Source organism: Populus alba, chromosome 19 (assembly GCF_005239225.2).
Source record: "Populus alba chromosome 19, ASM523922v2, whole genome shotgun sequence".
NCBI classification, from domain to species: domain Eukaryota; kingdom Viridiplantae; phylum Streptophyta; class Magnoliopsida; order Malpighiales; family Salicaceae; genus Populus; species Populus alba.
Genome location: NC_133302.1, coordinates 16,055,632 through 16,074,877, shown reverse-complemented (window position 1 = coordinate 16,074,877; position 19,246 = coordinate 16,055,632). Strand labels below are relative to the sequence as shown.

The window sequence follows — 19,246 nt, the reverse complement described above, 5'->3', positions numbered from 1 at the left end:
GGTAGTGTGTTTTCTGACCCTACCTCCCCTTTTGAGTGCACTTTAGAGCCTTCGACCACTTTAGGTAGTGTGTTTTCTAACCTTACGTCCTTTCCAGTGTGCCTTTGAGCCCTCACATCTTAGGTAGTGTGTTTTCTAACCCTACCTCTTTTTTAGTGCGTCTTAAGGTCATCGACCATCTTAGGTAGTGTGTTTTCTAACCCTACCTCCTTTTGAGAGCTCCTTCGAGCCCTTACATCTTAGGTAGTGCATGTTTTCTAACCCTACCTCTTTTTTAGTGCGCCTTAAGGCCATCAACCATCTTAGGTAGTGTGTTTTCTGAACCTACCTCCCTTTTTAAGTGCGTCTTAAGGCCATCGACCATATTAGGTAGTGTGTTTTCCAACCCTACCTCCTTTTAAGTGCGCTTTAGGGCCATCAACCACCTTAGGTAGTGTGTTTTCCAACCCTGCCTCTTTCTGAGTGCGTCTTTGAGCCCTCACCCCTTGGGTAATGTGTTTTCTAACCATACCTCCTTTTGAGTGCGCTTTAGAGAGCTCGACCACTTTAGATAGTGTGTTTTCTAACCCTACCTCCTTTTGAGAGCTCCTTCGAGCCCTCACCTCTTAGGTAGTGCGTTTTCCAACCCTGCCTCCTTTTTAAGTGCGCCTTAGGGCCATCAACCACCTTAGGTAGTGTGTTTTCTAACCCTACCTCCTTTTGAGAGCTCCTTCGAGCCCTCACATCTTAGGTAGTGCATGTTTTCTAACCCTATCTCTTTTTTAGTGCGCCTTAAGGCCATCAACCATCTTAGGTAGTGTGTTTTCTGACCCTACCTCCCTTTTGAAGTGCGTCTTAAGGCCATCGACCATATTAAGTAGTGTGTTTTCCAACCCTGCCTCTTTTTGAGAGTTCCTTCGAGCCCTCGCCTCTTAGGTAGTGTGTTTTCCAACCCCGCCTCCTTCTGAGTGCGTCTTTGAGCCCTCACCCCTTGGGTAATGTGTTTTCTAACCATAACTCCTTTTGAGAGCTCCTTCGAGCCCTCACCTCTTAGATAGCACGCTTTCCAACCTTGCCTCTTCTTGAGAGCTCCTTCGAGCCCTCACCTCTCGGGTAGTGTGTTTTCCAACCCTGCCTCCTTTAGAGTGCCCCTTGGAGCATTCACCTCTTAGATAGTGTGTTTTTTTTACCGTACCTCTTTTCGAGTGTTCTTTTCAACCCTCGTTCCCCATAGAGTCCTATCATGTCGTCCCTTTCAGACATTTTGCCTTTTTGCCTGGGTAGGTCACCCATTATAATCAGACCTCTTTCAAAACTCTTTTCATCTAACAATGAAACCATTTTGAGAAATCCTTGCATTTCTCCCCACCTTCAAACTTTTTCCATTTGGGCCGGTTGCCCATAACAATGAAACCATTTTGAAAAATCTTTGCATTTCTCACCACCTCTAAAATTTTCATCTGGGCAGGTCGCCCATTACAACAAGACCTTTTTGAGAAATCTTCGCATTTCTCACCACTTTGAAAAATCTTTGTATTTTTCACCACTTTGAGAAATCGTTGCATTTCTCACCACTTTGAAAAATCTTTGCATTTCTCACCACTTTGAGAAATCTTTGCATTTCTCATCACTTTGAAAAATCTTTGTATATTTCACCTCTTTGAAAAATCTCTGTATTTTTCACTACTTTGAAACATCTTCGTGTTTTTCAGCTGGGTAGGTCATCCATTACAATGAGACCACCACTTTGAAAAAACATCGTATTTTTCATCTTTGTAAAAAACTCTTTGCGTTTTTCATTTGAGTAGGTCACCCATTACAATGAGACCACCTCAAAAATTTTCTGCGCTGGGTAAGTCACCCATGACAATTCAACCATTTGAAAATCTTTGAATTTTTAAAAAACAATCTTCCAGTTTTTACTCTAAATGCGCTTTCTAGCCCTGAAGAGGATTCATCATTCCTCAACAAGATGAGGCAATCATATCTCATCCTTTTTCTTCTTCTTTACAACGCTTATTATCTAAAGTCTCTTACGAGACTTTCTATCATAAGCATTGTAAAAAGGGGGGCAACTGTCATAACCTAATTTTGGGTTATTCCTCAAAATTCACTTTTTTTTCAAAATAAAAATCAAAAAATAAAATAAAGGCTGGCAATGTGGAGAAAGCTGATAAAAAAAGACTGCAAAAACAGGCAAAAATTGAAGGTCAAATTAAATGCAAATTTGAAGGTCAAATTAAATGATTATTGGACGAATTTGCATAAAAATTAAGTCCAATGACATAATTAAATTTTAATGGGCCAATTTGATTTAATCATCATGGGCCAAATTAAATTTTAATTATGTTTAAGAATTAATTTAGGTCTAATTGAAGGATTTAATTAAGTGCAAGGACTTATTTATACTTTAAATGGGTCAAATTAATTTGGGGGTTTAATTGGTGAAAAATTAAGTTTGGGAGCCTAATTTGGACTTAATTGAAAATATTGAAATTTTAAGAGACCAAATTTAATTTTTACCAAGTGAATTGATTGAAATTAGGGGCCAAACATAAAAATTGAGGGACCAATTTGGAGGCCCGAAAAGTACTTTGCCTATAAATAGCAGCCTATAACTGAAATCAAAAGGGGGGGAAATTTTGACAAATAAAAAGGAGGAAAAGAAACCCTTCACCAGCAGCGACGACCCGCAGACCCAACAGCCTCCAGCGGCTACCCCGACACAGCGGCGCCAACAGATCTCAGTTCTGTCCGCCTCCAGCCACCAGCCACTTCTTTGATATTCAACCATCCAGACGGGAACACGCAACGGCGGCGCTGAACCCAGAAGAAGAAAGGATTGACAGAGGGAGAAGATCTGAAAAGGAGAAAACTGAAACAGATCCGAAATAGAGAAGACCCAAAAACAGATCTGGACCCGAAAACTTAAAATCAACTGCCATTGCTGTGTTTTGTTGGATTTGCAGGTGACGGGCAGCAGGAGATTGAAGAGGGGAGGAAGCCATTACAGCCCCCTCACGCTGCCTGGATTTCAGGGCTGCGTGTGAACCCACGCGCCGCCGCTGGCGGCGGCGCGTGGTAAGACGCGTCGCCCCTGTTCATGCAGTCCCAGAAATCCTTCCCAGCAATTTCTGGAGTTTTTAAGGACTATTTTGTAAATTTTAAATTAATTAATGTAATTTTATTTATTTTTTTTAAATTTGCATTTTGTGTAAATGTGAATGTAAAAGGAAAAAAGAAAAAGAAAAAAGGTAAATAATAATAAAAAAGAGAGTGTGTGTGTGTTTGTATTTATTTTGTTATACATGGAATCTAATAAAAAATGTATTTAATATTTTAATGCACAAATATCTAAGGATAGATAAAATCATGTTGTATTTTCCATGAAAATGTAAGAACACGTTTCTACATATATTCTGGGAGATCCCAAGTTATCGACAATTTATCCTGCACACAATTATAATCACATCCATGATTGATACATTCAATCATTTTATTCATTTGAGAATATAGTTAGGACAATTCTTCATTCTCAATCTCCATCTCATATCACATGCATAAATTAGTAATTAAGAGGACCATCCAAGCACTAAAATTTAATATATAATCACAACACAGTTTAGCGTTTTGAACATAAGCTATTACGCTATAAATTTTTTTCTCCAAGTATAGATTAATACATTAATATTCTAAAAACCAAAATAATATAAGGAGCATACTATTCTATTCAGGTTACATGTTTGCTGCATAACAAAATTACATGAAAGATCCTTAAGTTCCTAACTTGTGCAAAAGGGATAAGTAACATAAATTCTACTCCTGACGTGAATGGGAGGGACCTGCAAAACACAAATTTTCCATAAAATTAAAAATAACTAAAATACAAACAATTCACGGAAGAAAAATTATATAGCACATCTACCTACTTAAGTCATATGCAATTTCAATACACCACCACCATCCCTTTTGAGGATTATCCAGTTTATTTCCTATAACTACTTCTCCCCACCTTAGGAAGACTATACCGACACTAACGACCTCCATTAGTGTCTTTAGTTGTCCATCCTGGGGTCAACTAATCAAACTCATGAAAATGCCGACACTAACATGACTATTGATGTCATTAAATATATATTTTTTTTGGACCAAAATAATTAATCACTGTTCTTTGCTACCTAAGGAGGTCATCGGGTATGCCGATGTCAAGGATTCTTGACATCATTAGCTTTCACCTCGGAAAGCTAATCAAGTTTATAAGTTTTGCCGATATCGACGACACCCGCCGATATCATTAACTATTCTGAATCCGAATAGTTAATCAAGTCTATAAATTTTGCCGATATCGACGTCACTCGCCGATATCATTAACTATTTTGAACCCGAATAGTTAATCAAGTCTATAAATTTTGCCGATATCGACGTCACCCGCCGATATCATTAACTATTCTGAACCCGAATAGTTAATCAAGTTTCATATTTCTCCCCCCCACGTACCGGTAATGCCGATGTTAACCAGCTTGGCTAACATCATTAGCCTCCCATATCAGGGACAGGCTAATCAATTTCGAGAAACAATCATTATCGAAATTCGTTGTCACAGTTCATTTCCTCCAAAAGGAACCATAATTTAAATTTAGTCCTCCATTTCTATTTTCCCGTCATTTAACCTTTCATTTCCCCCTTTTTCTTTTCCTCATCAATATGAACCAAGTCTTCTTCTTCTTTATTTATATATATATAGTTCAATAATTAGCTACAACAATTATTAGCAAGAGGAGATATAGGTATTGAGTACCTACCTGCTGTAGACGCTCGACTTGCGCTTCCCTGTTGTTGCACTCCTCCCGCGGTTCCTCCTGAAACCACAAACACCCATCATTATTCCATATTAGTCCACATATCACAACACAACAGCAAAAAAGGCAATAATATTCATTTCTCTTTTATCAATCTTTTCTTTCTCACTTTCATTCCTCATCATTATCCTTTTACATTTTCGACCCATTTGTCTGGACATCATAAATTCAATTTTGATTACAGTTTTATTCTTCTTCTTCTTCTTCTTTTTTTTGAAGATCAAGACACACTTTATGAAGGGAGAGAAAACAAATTTTACCCTTAATACGGCTAAATTTCTCCATTTTATCGACTTGGCCGAAACTGCCAACCGGGGTGGCAGCTTGACCTCTCCTCAGATTTTCATTTGTATCCGGAGTTCTAGGACTCGTTGGAAAGCTAACACTCCCAGCTACAACTTCTATGAATGGACCCTCCCTAAATTCTATCATCTTCAGGTCCAGATTCCCTCAAGAACCAGGGAAATGAACCTGCCCTGTTCTGTCAATAAAGAAGGTGCCTACAATTTTTTATCTCCAATCCTACTTCCCATCAATTTCAGCCATGTTTTCCTTACCTGGAACGTAGGTTCCTCTCCCTTATAAGTTACAATTTGTAACTACAACATCAGCACACTTAATTAATTAACAGGGGAGTCATACGTTCACCTCCCCTGTTTTGTTTTTCCTTCCCCTCCAGTGACCGGTCCTTAAATCAATTCCTTCTCTCTTTTTTTTCTTTTTTTTTTTACACACACACACACTCAATCACCACATTTCCTTATTATTCACCTCCTGGAACCTATTTTAATTTTTGCAATAAGGGAAACAACGCAAATTATCAAAATTTCTTTTCTTTTCTTACAATCCCATGGCCGGCCACTATTTCCCCCATAATCTTTGATTTTGTTGAAAACTTCTTTGCATAATTCCATCCTTTTTAGGCAACCTATGCTGCTCAACTCATTTAATTCCAATCAATTCCACATTTCCCTAAATTTTACTCAAGGACCCTAATCTTTCAAACTTCAAATTAATGCACAATTCTTGCATGAATTTAATTTATCTTTCCCAATTGGTTTAGAACTTCATACCTGGAGGAAAATTTAGGTTTGATTTCTGATTTGATTAAAGTTTCATAACCCCTTTCTTCTCTACAAGCAGCCGGCCTCCCACCCCTTCTTCTCTTAGAAATTATGTCACTTTTCTTCTTGCAAATCTCCTGCCCAAGTTTGTCTTCCCACGTAGAAATTCTAAGGTTTGTGTTGGAATAGAAAATTAGGTGTCTTCTCCTAGGCTTGATGAAGGAAAATCTGAAAAATTTCCCTCCCCTTTTCTTTTTGTTACCTCCCCGGTCATGAATGAGAGAAGAGATGGGTATTTATAGTCCCATCTCTTCTTAATTCATTTTGGTCCCATCTTTCTCCCTTTTTCTTATTTTAGCCCTATATATATATATATAACAACACTTTTAAATTATTATTATAAACTCCCCCCCTTTTTTTTGTATACTTTATTCTCAGGCTTCACATTCTCCCCTCTTAATAAAAATTTCGTCCCTAAAATTTAAACTGCTTACCTGACTCAAAGAATAGGTGGGGGTATTTTTCCTTAATCTCTGATTCTCTCTCCCACGTTTCTTCCTCAATTTGTGAGTTTCTCCACAATACTCTGACTAGTGGTACTCTCTTATTCCTCAATGTTTTTTCACTCGAATCCGTGATCTTTACTGGCCTGGTCTTGAGTGTCAAGTCTTCTTTTACTTCCATTGGAACTGGAGGTAACACTCAGGAAGGATCCACTTCCGCCTTCCGCAATAGTGATACATGGAATACATTGTGAATCTTCTCTAGGTGTGCCGGTAGTTTCAGGCGGTAAGCAACCGGCCCTATCCTAGCTATCACCTCAAATGGACCAATATACCTCGGAGCAAGCTTTCCTTTCATTCCAAACCGAATGATGCCCTTCCACGGTGCCACCTTTAAGAATACTTTATCCCCTATTTGGAATTCTAAAGGTCTCCTACGGTTATCTGAATAACTCTTCTGTCTATCTTGGGCTTCCTTCATTCTTTGCCTGATCACCCTTACTTTATCAGTTGTTATTTGTACCATTTCAGGACCTAAGAGTTTCCTTTCTCCAATTTCATACCAGCATATCGGAGTGCGACATTTTCTCCCATAAAGGGCTTCATATGGAGCCATCCCAATAGAAGCTTGGTAACTATTATTATACGTGAACTCTACCAATGGTAACAAGTCTTCCCAGTTTCCCCCAAACTCTAGCACACATGACCTTAGAAGGTCTTCAAGTGTTTGGATAGTTCTTTCAGATTGGTCATCTGTCTGGGGGTGGAATGTTGTGCTCAGGTTCACCTCGTTTCCCAAAGCTCGTTGTAAGCATGACCATAACCTCGAGGTGAATCTTGGGTCTCGATCTGACACAATTGATAAGGGCACTCCATGTAGTCTAACCACTTCATTCACGTATAATCTGGCCAACTTGTCTATAGGGTCCGTCATTTTGGTGGGCAAGAACAGAGATGACTTTGTTAGTCGATCTACCACTACCCATATAGCATCATTTCCCTTTTTTCCCTTTGGTAATCCGGTTACAAAGTCCATGGCTATATTTTCCCATTTCCATTCCGGAATTGGTAGCGGTTGCAATTCCCCTGCCGGCCTTTGGTGTTCTATCTTCACCTGTTGACATATCCCACATCTTGACACGTATTCTGCTATCTCCTTCTTCATATTTGGCCACCAGTAATACTGCTTGAGATCCCTATACATCTTAGTGCTCCCGGGATGGGTTGCAAACCGAGATTCATGAGCTTCCCTCAATATTTCACCCTTTAAGGCCTTATTCTCAGGTACATAAACTTGTTTTCCCTTTGCTACCAACCCTCCCGGTACAACCTGAAGGGATAACTCTTTGCCTTGCTTTATTTTTTCTTTGATTTTTCCTATACCCTCATCCGCCAATTGAGCTTCTAGAACTTTATCTCGTAGTACTGATCTGATCTTTATATGAGCCAATAGTGACCCTTCAGGACCCATGCTTAATTGCAATCCCATCTTTTTCAATTCCATCAAATTCTCTTGTTCTGTAATTTTTGTATCACCCACCACTGCTTTCCCTTTCCGACTCAAGGCGTCTGCCACTACATTGGCTTTGCCAGGATGGTAGTCAATTACGCAGTCATAGTCTTTTATCAATTCCACCCACCTCCTCTGTCGCATGTTTAACTCTTTTTGTGACATTAAATACTTCAAACTCTTATGGTCGGTGAAAATCTGGACTTGTGTTCCATACAAATAATGTCTCCATACTCGTAAGGCAAATACCACTACTGCAAGTTCCAAGTCATGGGCCGGGTAGTTCACTTCATGTGGCTTTGACTGTCTAGAAGCATAGGCGATCACTTTCCCATGTTGCATTAGTACACATCCCAAACCCCTACTTGAGGCATCACTGTAAACCATGAACCTTTTTGTTCCGGAAGGAAGGACCAAAACGGGGGTTGATGTAAGAATTCTTTTCAACTCCTGAAAACTCTCCTCGCATTCCTTTGACCAATTAAACCTTACTTCTTTACGAGTCAACTTGGTCAGAGGCGATGCTATTGTAGAAAACACTTCGATAAACCTTCTATAATACCCTGCGAGGCCTAAAAAGCTTCGGATTTCGGTCACAGTTGTGGGTTTCTCCCACTTCAGAACGGCCTCCACTTTTCCTGGGTCTACACATATTCCCCCCGCTGAAATAACATGTCCTAAAAACATCACCTTTTTAAGCCAGAACTCACATTTATCCAGTTTTGCATAAAATTTATTTTCTCTCAATATCTCCAACACCTTCCTCAAGTGCTTCTCGTGTTCCAAATAAGAGTTTGAATATACCAGTATATCATCAATAAGCACCACCACACATTTATCTAAATAAAACCGAAACACTCGATTCATCAGGTCCATAAATACCGCCGGGGCATTAGTTAAACCAAAAGGCATCACTAAGAATTCATAATGGCCATAACGGGTTCTAAAAGCAGTCTTCTGTATGTCCTGTTCTTTGATTCTTAGTTGATGATACCCCGATCTCAGATCTATCTTCGAGAATACTTTCGCACCCTTCAACTGATCAAACAGGTCATCTATCCGTGGTAGCGGATACTTGTTCTTTATCGTCACTTTGTTCAGCTGACGATAGTCAATACATAATCTGAACGTACCATCCTTTTTCTTTACAAATAACACTGGGGCTCCCCAAGGTGAATTACTCGGTCGTATGAACCCTTTGTCTAGTAACTCCTGAAGTTGGATCTTCAGTTCAGCTAGTTCTATAGGGGCCATTCTATAAGGGGTCTGTGCTATGGGGTTGACTCCTTGAAAAGTCTCAATGGAAACCTCAATCTCTCTGATTGGAGGTAGTCTTGGTAATTCTTCCGGAAACACGTCTGGAAATTCTTTTACAACCGGGATATTTGTTAATTCTATGCTCCCCTTCTTTAATTCTCTCACATGAGACAACCAAGCAGGACATCCTTTTCTAATTAGTTTTCCGGCCATCATGACCAAAATTATGGATTTTGGAATCACCCTCCTCTCCCTTGTAAATACTAACCTTATACCACTCACATCTTGGAGGCTTACGGTCTTTGTGAAACAATCTACTTGTGCCTTATATCTACTCAACCAATCCATTCCTAAAATCAAATCAAAATCATATAATTCTAAAGGCATGAGGTTCACCTGTAGTTCTACCCCCTCAATGTATAGCATCACTCCCTTGTATACCTCATTAATATTTATATTTTCCCCCAAGGGTGTACTAACTACCATCCCGACCTTCAATCTACTTGGTAACACATTTAAATTATTGATAATTCGATGGGCCACAAAAGAATGACTGGCCCAGGATCAATTAAAGCATAAACTTGTATTAAACCCAATTGTAGTGTACCTGCTACGACATCTGGCATTGCCCCCACATCTTCTTGAGTCATATGATATATCCTGCCTCGAGTTCTTTCCTCCTGGAATCTGGGTCGGCCTTTATTGGCACTTGTCCCTGACTGAGTAGGTTGTACGGGCCGATCAATTGTCACTGACTGTTGTTGGCTTTGGGTAGTTATCCCATGTCCCTGTACTCCCTCCGTGGCTCTATGCGGACATTCTTTCTTTTTGTGACCCATTTCCCCACAATGGAAACGACCCCTTTCCAAATACTGGCAGTCTCTCCATTGATGTCCTTCCCCTCTACAAATATAGCATCTTCCTGGTGTGGCTGAACAATCCCCGGGGTGTTTCTGGTTACATCTCATGCATAATGGGTAGACAGGTCTCCTCTACTCCATGGACCCCCCATAACACTTGTCCCATGGCGGGTCTGACCTCCCACGGATCCCCCAGCATTAACGTGTCTAGCACCTCCTGAACTCCCACCATGAATAAAACTCCCCTTTTTTTTTAGGAGTGGCCCGAATGATGACCCGCTCCTTCCTTTCTTCAAAGGAGGATTCCTTCCTATAGGAGGTATGAAATCCCTTCTTTTGAATCCCGTAGTCTGACTCTGCTCACTTGTTAACCTTGGGGTGTCATTCATTACTCTTTCCATGCCCTGAGCAGCTCGCACTAACTCCCGAACCGACTGAAACTGCATAGCCACCAAAATTAATTTCAGCTCCTGCCTGAGCCCTTCCCGAAACCGTTCCACCCGATGATGCTCAATGGGAAGATAGGTGGTGGCAAAGATAGATAAGCCCTGAAACCTCCTCTCATACTCTAGGACGGTCATATTCCCCTGTTTCAGATCCAGGAACTCCTGTTCTTTCTCTTTTCGGTGCTGCCAGGAGTAGTACCGCTCCTCAAATTCTTCTCGAAAGTGTTTCCATCTTAATTCTTCTCCTGCCCTTCTTTCTCTAATAGTCTCCCACCAAGAGTGGGCACTCTCCGTTAACAACTGGGTCACACAGTCTACTCGAGTTTCCTCTGGCACTTGCATCTGATCTATGACCCTTTCTACCTTCCTCAACCAATGTCCTGCTACTTCAGCGTCTTCTTCCCCTGAATAGGTTGTGCAACCCATTTCCCGCATGCCCTTCACCCAATGAACCAAGGTGACTACTCTTTTTACTCGAGGAGTGGAATTGGATGCACCTGCGGCCATCCCTGTTGCTATTGCCTTGACCAATTGCTCTAGAAACATGGGGTCCGAATATGGATTCAGAGTGACCGTCGGTGCCACTAATGGTGGCCTATCTTCTGGTCCTTGACCACCCACTGCTCCAGAAAGTAACACCTCTTCCCGATGAGAGACAGGGTCATCCTGATGCCCCCCTGATTCTCCCCTCTCTGAATGGACCGACGCTGTAGGTTGGTGGGAGGGTGTGTCCATTAGTGGGTCCCCTTCATTTTCATTCCTATATAATGAGCCATACTCTTTCCCACGCATAGGGGATGGGTCTGCTCTTGCTTCTTGTCGGGTGCGAGCCATCCTGCAACATGTTTCCAAATTCACATCAGTGGTTCAATCCCTGAAACTTCAACCAGTGGCTCTGATACCAACTGTAACAATCTCAAAAAATTCAATCAATATATTTATTTAACTCCTACATAAGGGGTATATGGAGTAATTTTTATTTTATTTTTAAATTCACCGAAATTTCTAACGAAATTTCGCCAGAGTCTCCCCTATACCGGGAGATCCCAAGTTATCGACAATTTATCCTGCACACAATTATAATCACATCCATGATTGATACATTCAATCATTTTATTCATTTGAGAATATATTTAGGACAATTCTTCATTCTCAATCTCCATCTCATATCACATGCATAAATTAGTAATTAAGAGGACCATCCAAGCACTAAAATTTAATATATAATCACAACACAGTTTAGCGTTTTGAACATAAGCTATTACGCTATAAATTTTTTTCTCCAAGTATAGATTAATACATTAATATTCCAAAAACCAAAATAATATAAGGAGCATACTATTCTATTCAGGTTACATGTTTGCTGCATAACAAAATTACATGAAAGATCCTTAAGTTCCTAACTTGTGCAAAAGGGATAAGTAACATAAATTCTACTCCTGACGTGAATGGGAGGGACCTGCAAAACACAAATTTTCCATAAAATTAAAAAATAACTAAAAATACAAACAATTCACGGAAGAAAAATTATATAGCACATCTACCTACTTAAGTCATATGCAATTTCAATACACCACCACCATCCCTTTTGAGGATTATCCAGTTTATTTCCTATAACTACTTCTCCCCACCTTAGGAAGACTATACCGACACTAACGACCTCCATTAGTGTCTTTAGTTGTCCATCCTGGGGTCAACTAATCAAACTCATGAAAATGCCGACACTAACATGACTATTGATGTCATTAAAATATATATTTTTTTTGGACCAAAAATAATTAATCACTGTTCTTTGCTACCTAAGGAGGTCATCGGGTATGCCGATGTCAAGGATTCTTGACATCATTAGCTTTCACCTCGGAAAGCTAATCAAGTTTATAAGTTTTGCCGATATCGACGACACCCGCCGATATCATTAACTATTCTGAATCCGAATAGTTAATCAAGTCTATAAATTTTGCCGATATCGACGTCACTCTCCGATATCATTAACTATTTTGAAACCCGAATAGTTAATCAAGTCTATAAATTTTGCCGATATCGACGTCACCCGCCGATATCATTAACTATTCTGAACCCGAATAGTTAATCAAGTTTCATATTTCTCCCCCCCCACGTACCGGTAATGCCGATGTTAACCAGCTTGGCTAACATCATTAGCCTCCCATATCAGGGACAGGCTAATCAATTTCGAGAAACAATCATTATCGAAATTCGTTGTCACAGTTCATTTCCTCCAAAAGGAACCATAATTTAAATTTAGTCCTCCATTTCTATTTTCCCGTCATTTAACCTTTCATTTCCCCCTTTTTCTTTTCCTCATCAATATGAACCAAGTCTTCTTCTTCTTTATTTATATATATATAGTTCAATAATTAGCTACAACAATTATTAGCAAGAGGAGATATAGGTATTGAGTACCTACCTGCTGTAGACGCTCGACTTGCGCTTCCCTGTTGTTGCACTCCTCCCGCGGTTCCTCCTGAAACCACAAACACCCATCATTATTCCATATTAGTCCACATATCACAACACAACAGAAAAAATGGCAATAATATTCATTTCTCTTTTATCAATATTTTCTTTCTCACTTTCATTCCTCATCATTATCCTTTTACATTTTCGACCCATTTGTCTGGACATCATAAATTCAATTTTGATTACAGTTTTATTCTTCTTCTTCTTCTTCTTTTTTTTGAAGATCAAGACACACTTTATGAAGGGAGAGAAAACAAATTTTACCCTTAATACGGCTAAATTTCGCCGTTTTATCGACTTGGCCGAAACTGCCAACCGGGGTGGCAGCTTGACCTCTCCTCAGATTTTCATTTGTATCCGGAGTTCTAGGACTCGTTGGAAAGCTAACACTCCCAGCTACAACTTCTATGAATGGACCCTCCCTAAATTCTATCATCTTCAGGTCCAGATTCCCTCAAGAACCAGGGAAATGAACCTGCCCTGTTCTGTCAATAAAGAAGGTGCCTACAATTTTTTATCTCCAATCCTACTTCCCATCAATTTCAGCCATGTTTTCCTTACCTGGAACGTAGGTTCCTCTCCCTTATAAGTTACAATTTGTAACTACAACATCAGCACACTTAATTAATTAACAGGGGAGTCATACGTTCACCTCCCCTGTTTTGTTTTTCCTTCCCCTCCAGTGACCGGTCCTTAAATTAATTCCTTCTCTCTTTTTTTTCTTTTTTTTTTTTACACACACACACACTCAATCACCACATTTCCTTATTATTCACCTCCTGGAACCTATTTTTAATTTTTGCAATAAGGGAAACAACGCAAATTATCAAAAATTTCTTTTCTTTTCTTACAATCCCATGGCCGGCCACTATTTCCCCCATAATCTTTGATTTTGTTGAAAACTTCTTTGCATAATTCCATCCTTTTTAGGCAACCTATGCTGCTCAACTCATTTAATTCCAATCAATTCCACATTTCCCCAAATTTTACTCAAGGACCCTAATCTTTCAAACTTCAAATTAATGCACAATTCTTGCAAGAATTTAATTTATCTTTCCCAATTGGTTTAGAACTTCATACCTGGAGGAAAATTTAGGTTTGATTTCTGATTTGATTAAAGTTTCATAACCCCTTTCTTCTCTACAAGCAGCCGGCCTCCCACCCCTTCTTCTCTTAGAAATTATGTCACTTTTCTTCTTGCAAATCTCCTGCCCCAAGTTTGTCTTCCCATGTAGAAATTCTAAGGTTTGTGTTGGAATAGAAAATTAGGTGTCTTCTCCTAGGCTTGATGAAGGAAAATCTGAAAAATTTCCCTCCCCTTTTCTTTTTGTTACCTCCCCGGTCATGAATGAGAGAAGAGATGGGTATTTATAGTCCCATCTCTTCTTAATTCATTTTGGTCCCATCTTTCTCCCTTTTTCTTATTTTTAGCCCCATCTATTATATATATATATATATATATATATATATAACAACACTTTTAAATTATTATTAAAAACTCCCCCCCTTTTTTTTGTATACTTTATTCTCAGGCTTCACAACCAGTACATCCGGTTTCCTAGTAGCCTTCAATAAATTACTAGGTGGCGACTCTAACGAACCAATTCAAGCAATGCAACAACAAGAAAAAAAAATCATGGGAATTTTGACGTGCGACACCTCTTATAATAGTACATTATAAGATAATATATAGAAACACCTAAACATATAGGAAAAGAGCTAGTACTTAAAGTTATGACAATCCCTCTCTCCAAAAAGGGTTTAGAAGACTTTTTATTGGTGGTTTGTGATGATTATTGTTAGATGGTGGACATTTGAACGACTTGTGGTTTGTAACAACCTAACTTTGAAACAATTATTAAAAGCAAAAAAAAGAAAAATCAAATCTTTTGATAATCTTTGTATAAACCCTAAACAATGGGTATAGAGGTAGACCTTCAATGTCCTCTCCTTGTAGGGGAGGAGATAGTTCTCCATATCAAGGAATCTCACCTTGTAGTGCCTTAAGAGATCCTTAGGGAAGAAAATGTTACCTCAAACCCATGAGGATGATGCTTCTAGTACTTTGAGTGTTGAGGCGGCGACCTTTGCCAATGGTCAGCAACTTGGGGCCTATATGGCTCAATTAGCCCTTACAAAAGAAAGGATCAATGAGGATTACATCCCCCATGTGCATGTATGATGTAACACCTTAGTAATTTCATACACTTTAAGCTTTATTTCTTGTAAATAATTACTATTTTTAGGGTGATTTTTTTATATAAAAAAAAACTTAGCTTTACAGGAACTGCCAAAATTTCAGAAGAATATCCCCTATACCAAGAGATCCTAATTTATCGATAAATACCTGTAACACTTCAATATACAATTTAAACAAAGCCCAATTACTGTCGAATGAACTCATCATTTTGCAACACATCTCATCACAATCATTATAATTCATTTTAATGTCACATCATGCATGTAATTATAATATTCAAGATTCAAATCAAAATTTATAATCATAAATTATCTAATACTATTAGTATAAGCCACAACAAAAGCATAAGTATAACATCATATACTAGCACAATTAAGTTGAATTTATAATTATATAATTTAAGGTAAATTAACATTCAGTTACAAAAAATATAATTATTACAATCCTTTATAAAATTAATAAAGATCCCTAAATATCTATTATGCTACTTGAGGTTGAGAGGTACCTGTAAATTAATATATGAGCAAAAATTAAGTTATGTAGCAATAATTTACCCAAAAAATTAAAATAAATACTGTGGCATGTTTGAATACAATTCATCATGAGGTCTTATTCAATTACCATTCACATAATCAACTTTTAACTTACATGATTTATTTTCTATGTCAATAATTCTCATTTATCATTATTTCTAACACACATTCTCTTTCCTAAACTATAATCTTCATATTATGCTCTTTTTAACCTATATCCAAAACTAGGTAGTTCTCGGTTCGCCTAAGTTCGGGCGTTATTTTCATTTACAAACAATTTAAATTCTCTACTCATTATTGGATAAAAATACAATTTTTATTTCTTAGTATTGAACATTAATCCCAGTATCGGGAAAGATTAATTCCTCATGTTCGCTATCAGACTTTATTCCTATCATCAGAACTAATTTATTATGCCCCTTGTTGTAAGGCGATGCCGAATGGTGGATTAAGCCTCCTAAGATGGTGTTAGGAAAGGAAAGAGTTTTTAATTTAATCATAAAGTTATGCCACTTAGTATTATGGTTACTAGGAAACCTATATTCTACAAGATTTCGGGTAAGGGATTAGTTGTGCAAAGAAAAAAATGCAACACTCCCAGTACACCCTATCTGAGGTAAACTACATTGTTATTTGATTGTTTTTCTAGGCCGCTTTTATGTTCATTGGTCTTGTCTAAAATTAAAGGTAAATCTCCATTTGTAAGGAAGTCTCTATCTTGTCGGATTAAATCTTAACAGTTTTAAAGTCTAAATTTTAGCATCGCATTTATTTTGCACTTTGTATCTTTAATAGATGAGGGTATACTTTAAAAAGTAATTTTATACCCCAAAAATTAAAGTCTATAGCTAAACCCTAACACTTTAAATATGAAGTGAACAAAATAATTGGTAAACATTTTTTGATATATTGGTCAAACCCTCACGAATATCCATTTTTGCATTTCAAACCATGAGAAAGATGCATTTTTGTTTTTGTTTTTATAAAAAGTATGCATTTTTGGTTGTATTTATGAAATCAATTTTTTTTTCGTGAAAGAGAAAATTATTTTTAAAATTTTGATATTTTTTTAATATTCTACACGATGATTTCTCTTCCACCTTTTTGTTTGGTTTTGTAGCCGTTCTTCCTAACATTTTTTATTGATAGAATTTTATAATATGCACCCATCTAAGAGGTATTGGGTGGTCGAGAGGAACCACTTAAAAGAGGTCATCGCTAAATATAGAGCAGATCAAATTGCCCTTCACAAACTCTAGGAGGATAAAGCTATCATGGAGGTCAAGTTGAGGGACCATAAGGTGGCTTAAACATCTGTGAATGATGAGATGTAAGGTGCTATATGTAATAATCGATGTAACACACCTTACTCAATAAATGTTTTATCTCTCTTTATTAATTTGAGTTGTATTAGTGTATTGGTCTAGAATCTCTTGAAAGATGTCGACATTTATGGGTCCAACACCCATGCTTAGAAAAGTGTTTATCAAACCTTAGTGGGATTTCCCCTTGCTTGTAAATAAGGAGAGACCTTTATTGCAAGTATCTCTATGTGCCTCATAGATCATTGAGATTCCTCTATAATTGCATACAGATTGTCATGACGGAGATAAAAGTTGTTTTTTAGAGTTGTTGATAGAAATAGAGTATATCTCCTGCTTGGAAGGTTGTATAATCACCTTAGTAAGATCATATATATCTCTTTCAAGGTAAGTTGTGCAATTGCACTAGAAAGATAATTGATCCCTTCCAAGACAAATGTAAAATCACATTAGGAAGACCAAGTCCATCCTATCTTTAGAAGGTGGGGTGATTGCCTTGTAAAAATGGCATCAATCCCATTTGCTTATGATGGTGTCCTTCATATCCTTAGAGGTTGTGCAACAATACTAAGGAGATTATGTTTATCCATTCTAAGGAAAGTTATGCAATTCTAATAGGGATGTCACACGTCCCCAGCGCGGCGTTCAATTCAGGGCGCTTTAAAAGCCTATTTTTACCTTAGTGTTTTCATACTCTCACAGCTCGTAAATTGTGAAGTCAAAAATTGAAGTGTCCTAGATTATAATCAAAGCTTCTTTCAAGAATGTGTGGTGACTCATTATTCCTAGAAAATTATTTTGGATATTTATCACTGAGGGCTTCTTTATCCAAATATTAACAGCGAATAATAACAAGTTATTCCCAATAATATTTTGGATATTCATCCCTTTGGGATTTTTTTATCCAAACATTAATAGTGAATAATAGATGATTTCTCCCCAAAATAAGATTTTTATATTTTTTGGAATATTGGCCATCACTCTTTGGAGTTTTACAAGCATGTTAAAAAATTCAGTGAGTCGAGCCGGATGGAGTTGTTTGTTGAGACGCACGTGCGGAGTCAAGACCACCGAAAGGAGGCGTAACAATTCATTGACAACCGTGCTCAACACTTTGTGGTATGTTTGTTCAACCGTTTTATTTTGTAAGTTATTATTTTTATTGAATTGAATATGATGATTACTTTTTTCATTTTCAGGAGACCTATAACAGTCGTTTGAGGAAGAGATATGGGGACGATCCTTCGACCCATCCAGAATTCGATCCAGATTTTGTGGATGGAGGTTGGATTGTCTGGTGAACTCGATAAAAAATCAGGTTTTATGGATCTCCAACATTACGGCTGAGAATTTGCGGAAGGCCCATAGTGTCTCAATTGTTGGGAGCTTCCAATCAGTATCAAGTACCCAAATGGACTTGAAGCAACACACAACTCATCTCACCGAGAAATACGAGGAACTCTCGGTGAATTATGAACAACTTCACCAAATGGTCATGAACATGACATCACAAAATGTGTCTCAATCATTTTTTGGCCATATATCAACCAACCTCCTCCTCCTCTAGCTCCACCATTATGTTAATTGTAATGAATATTATTTAATTTTAATAGTTAATTTAATATATTTTGAAACACATTCAGTTTGTAATGAATATTATTTAACTTTATTTTTTGATGTTTAATAAAAATTTTATTTGCATAATTTGGTTTTTTTTTACTATTAATGTATATAATTTTATATTATGTATTCTAAATAATGTTTTTAAAAAATACTCACCGAGGGTTTTACCGATGGAATGCATCCGTCGGCATTTTGACAGAGAGTAGGGAAATGTCAATCTTAGTGATGAATTTACTAACGAAATCAATCCGGCGACATTTCACAATAGCCTGGTGCAAATTTCGCAATCACCGACGAGTTTATTGATGGAAATAGCTTGTCGGTATTGCATACATTCACCGACGGAATAAATCCATCGGCATATTTCAAGCGGGAACTTTTTTTTTAGCGTGCAATTTCTACCTGTAAAACCGTCGGCAATGTTTTTTTTACCAACCATGTTAGTGACGGAATGAGGTATTACTGACTAAAGGAAAGCCGACGGATGGTTTCCATCGGTGATGTCATCGGTAATAAAATTACCGATGAATTATGAATCAATACCGATGGAATATCGTCGCCGATAAAACTATGAAATTTTATAGTGTTTTGCTTGCGATGACCTCAAGAAAC

At 37.9% G+C, this 19,246-nt stretch overlaps 1 protein-coding gene across 1 annotated transcript; it reads right to left on the bottom strand.

Moving 5' to 3' along the window:
• Positions 1-3,598: 3,598 nt before the first annotated feature.
• On the bottom strand, positions 3,599-13,163 carry LOC140955012 (uncharacterized). The gene is made up of 4 exons (XM_073406476.1): positions 12,904-13,163; positions 9,780-11,313; positions 4,782-4,838; positions 3,599-3,821 (listed from the first exon to the last, which is right to left on the bottom strand). Exons 1-2 carry the CDS (start codon positions 12,981-12,983, stop codon positions 10,137-10,139), a joined length of 1,257 nt encoding a protein of 418 aa, XP_073262577.1. The 5' UTR covers positions 12,984-13,163; the 3' UTR covers positions 3,599-3,821; positions 4,782-4,838; positions 9,780-10,136.
• Positions 13,164-19,246: the final 6,083 nt, after the last annotated feature.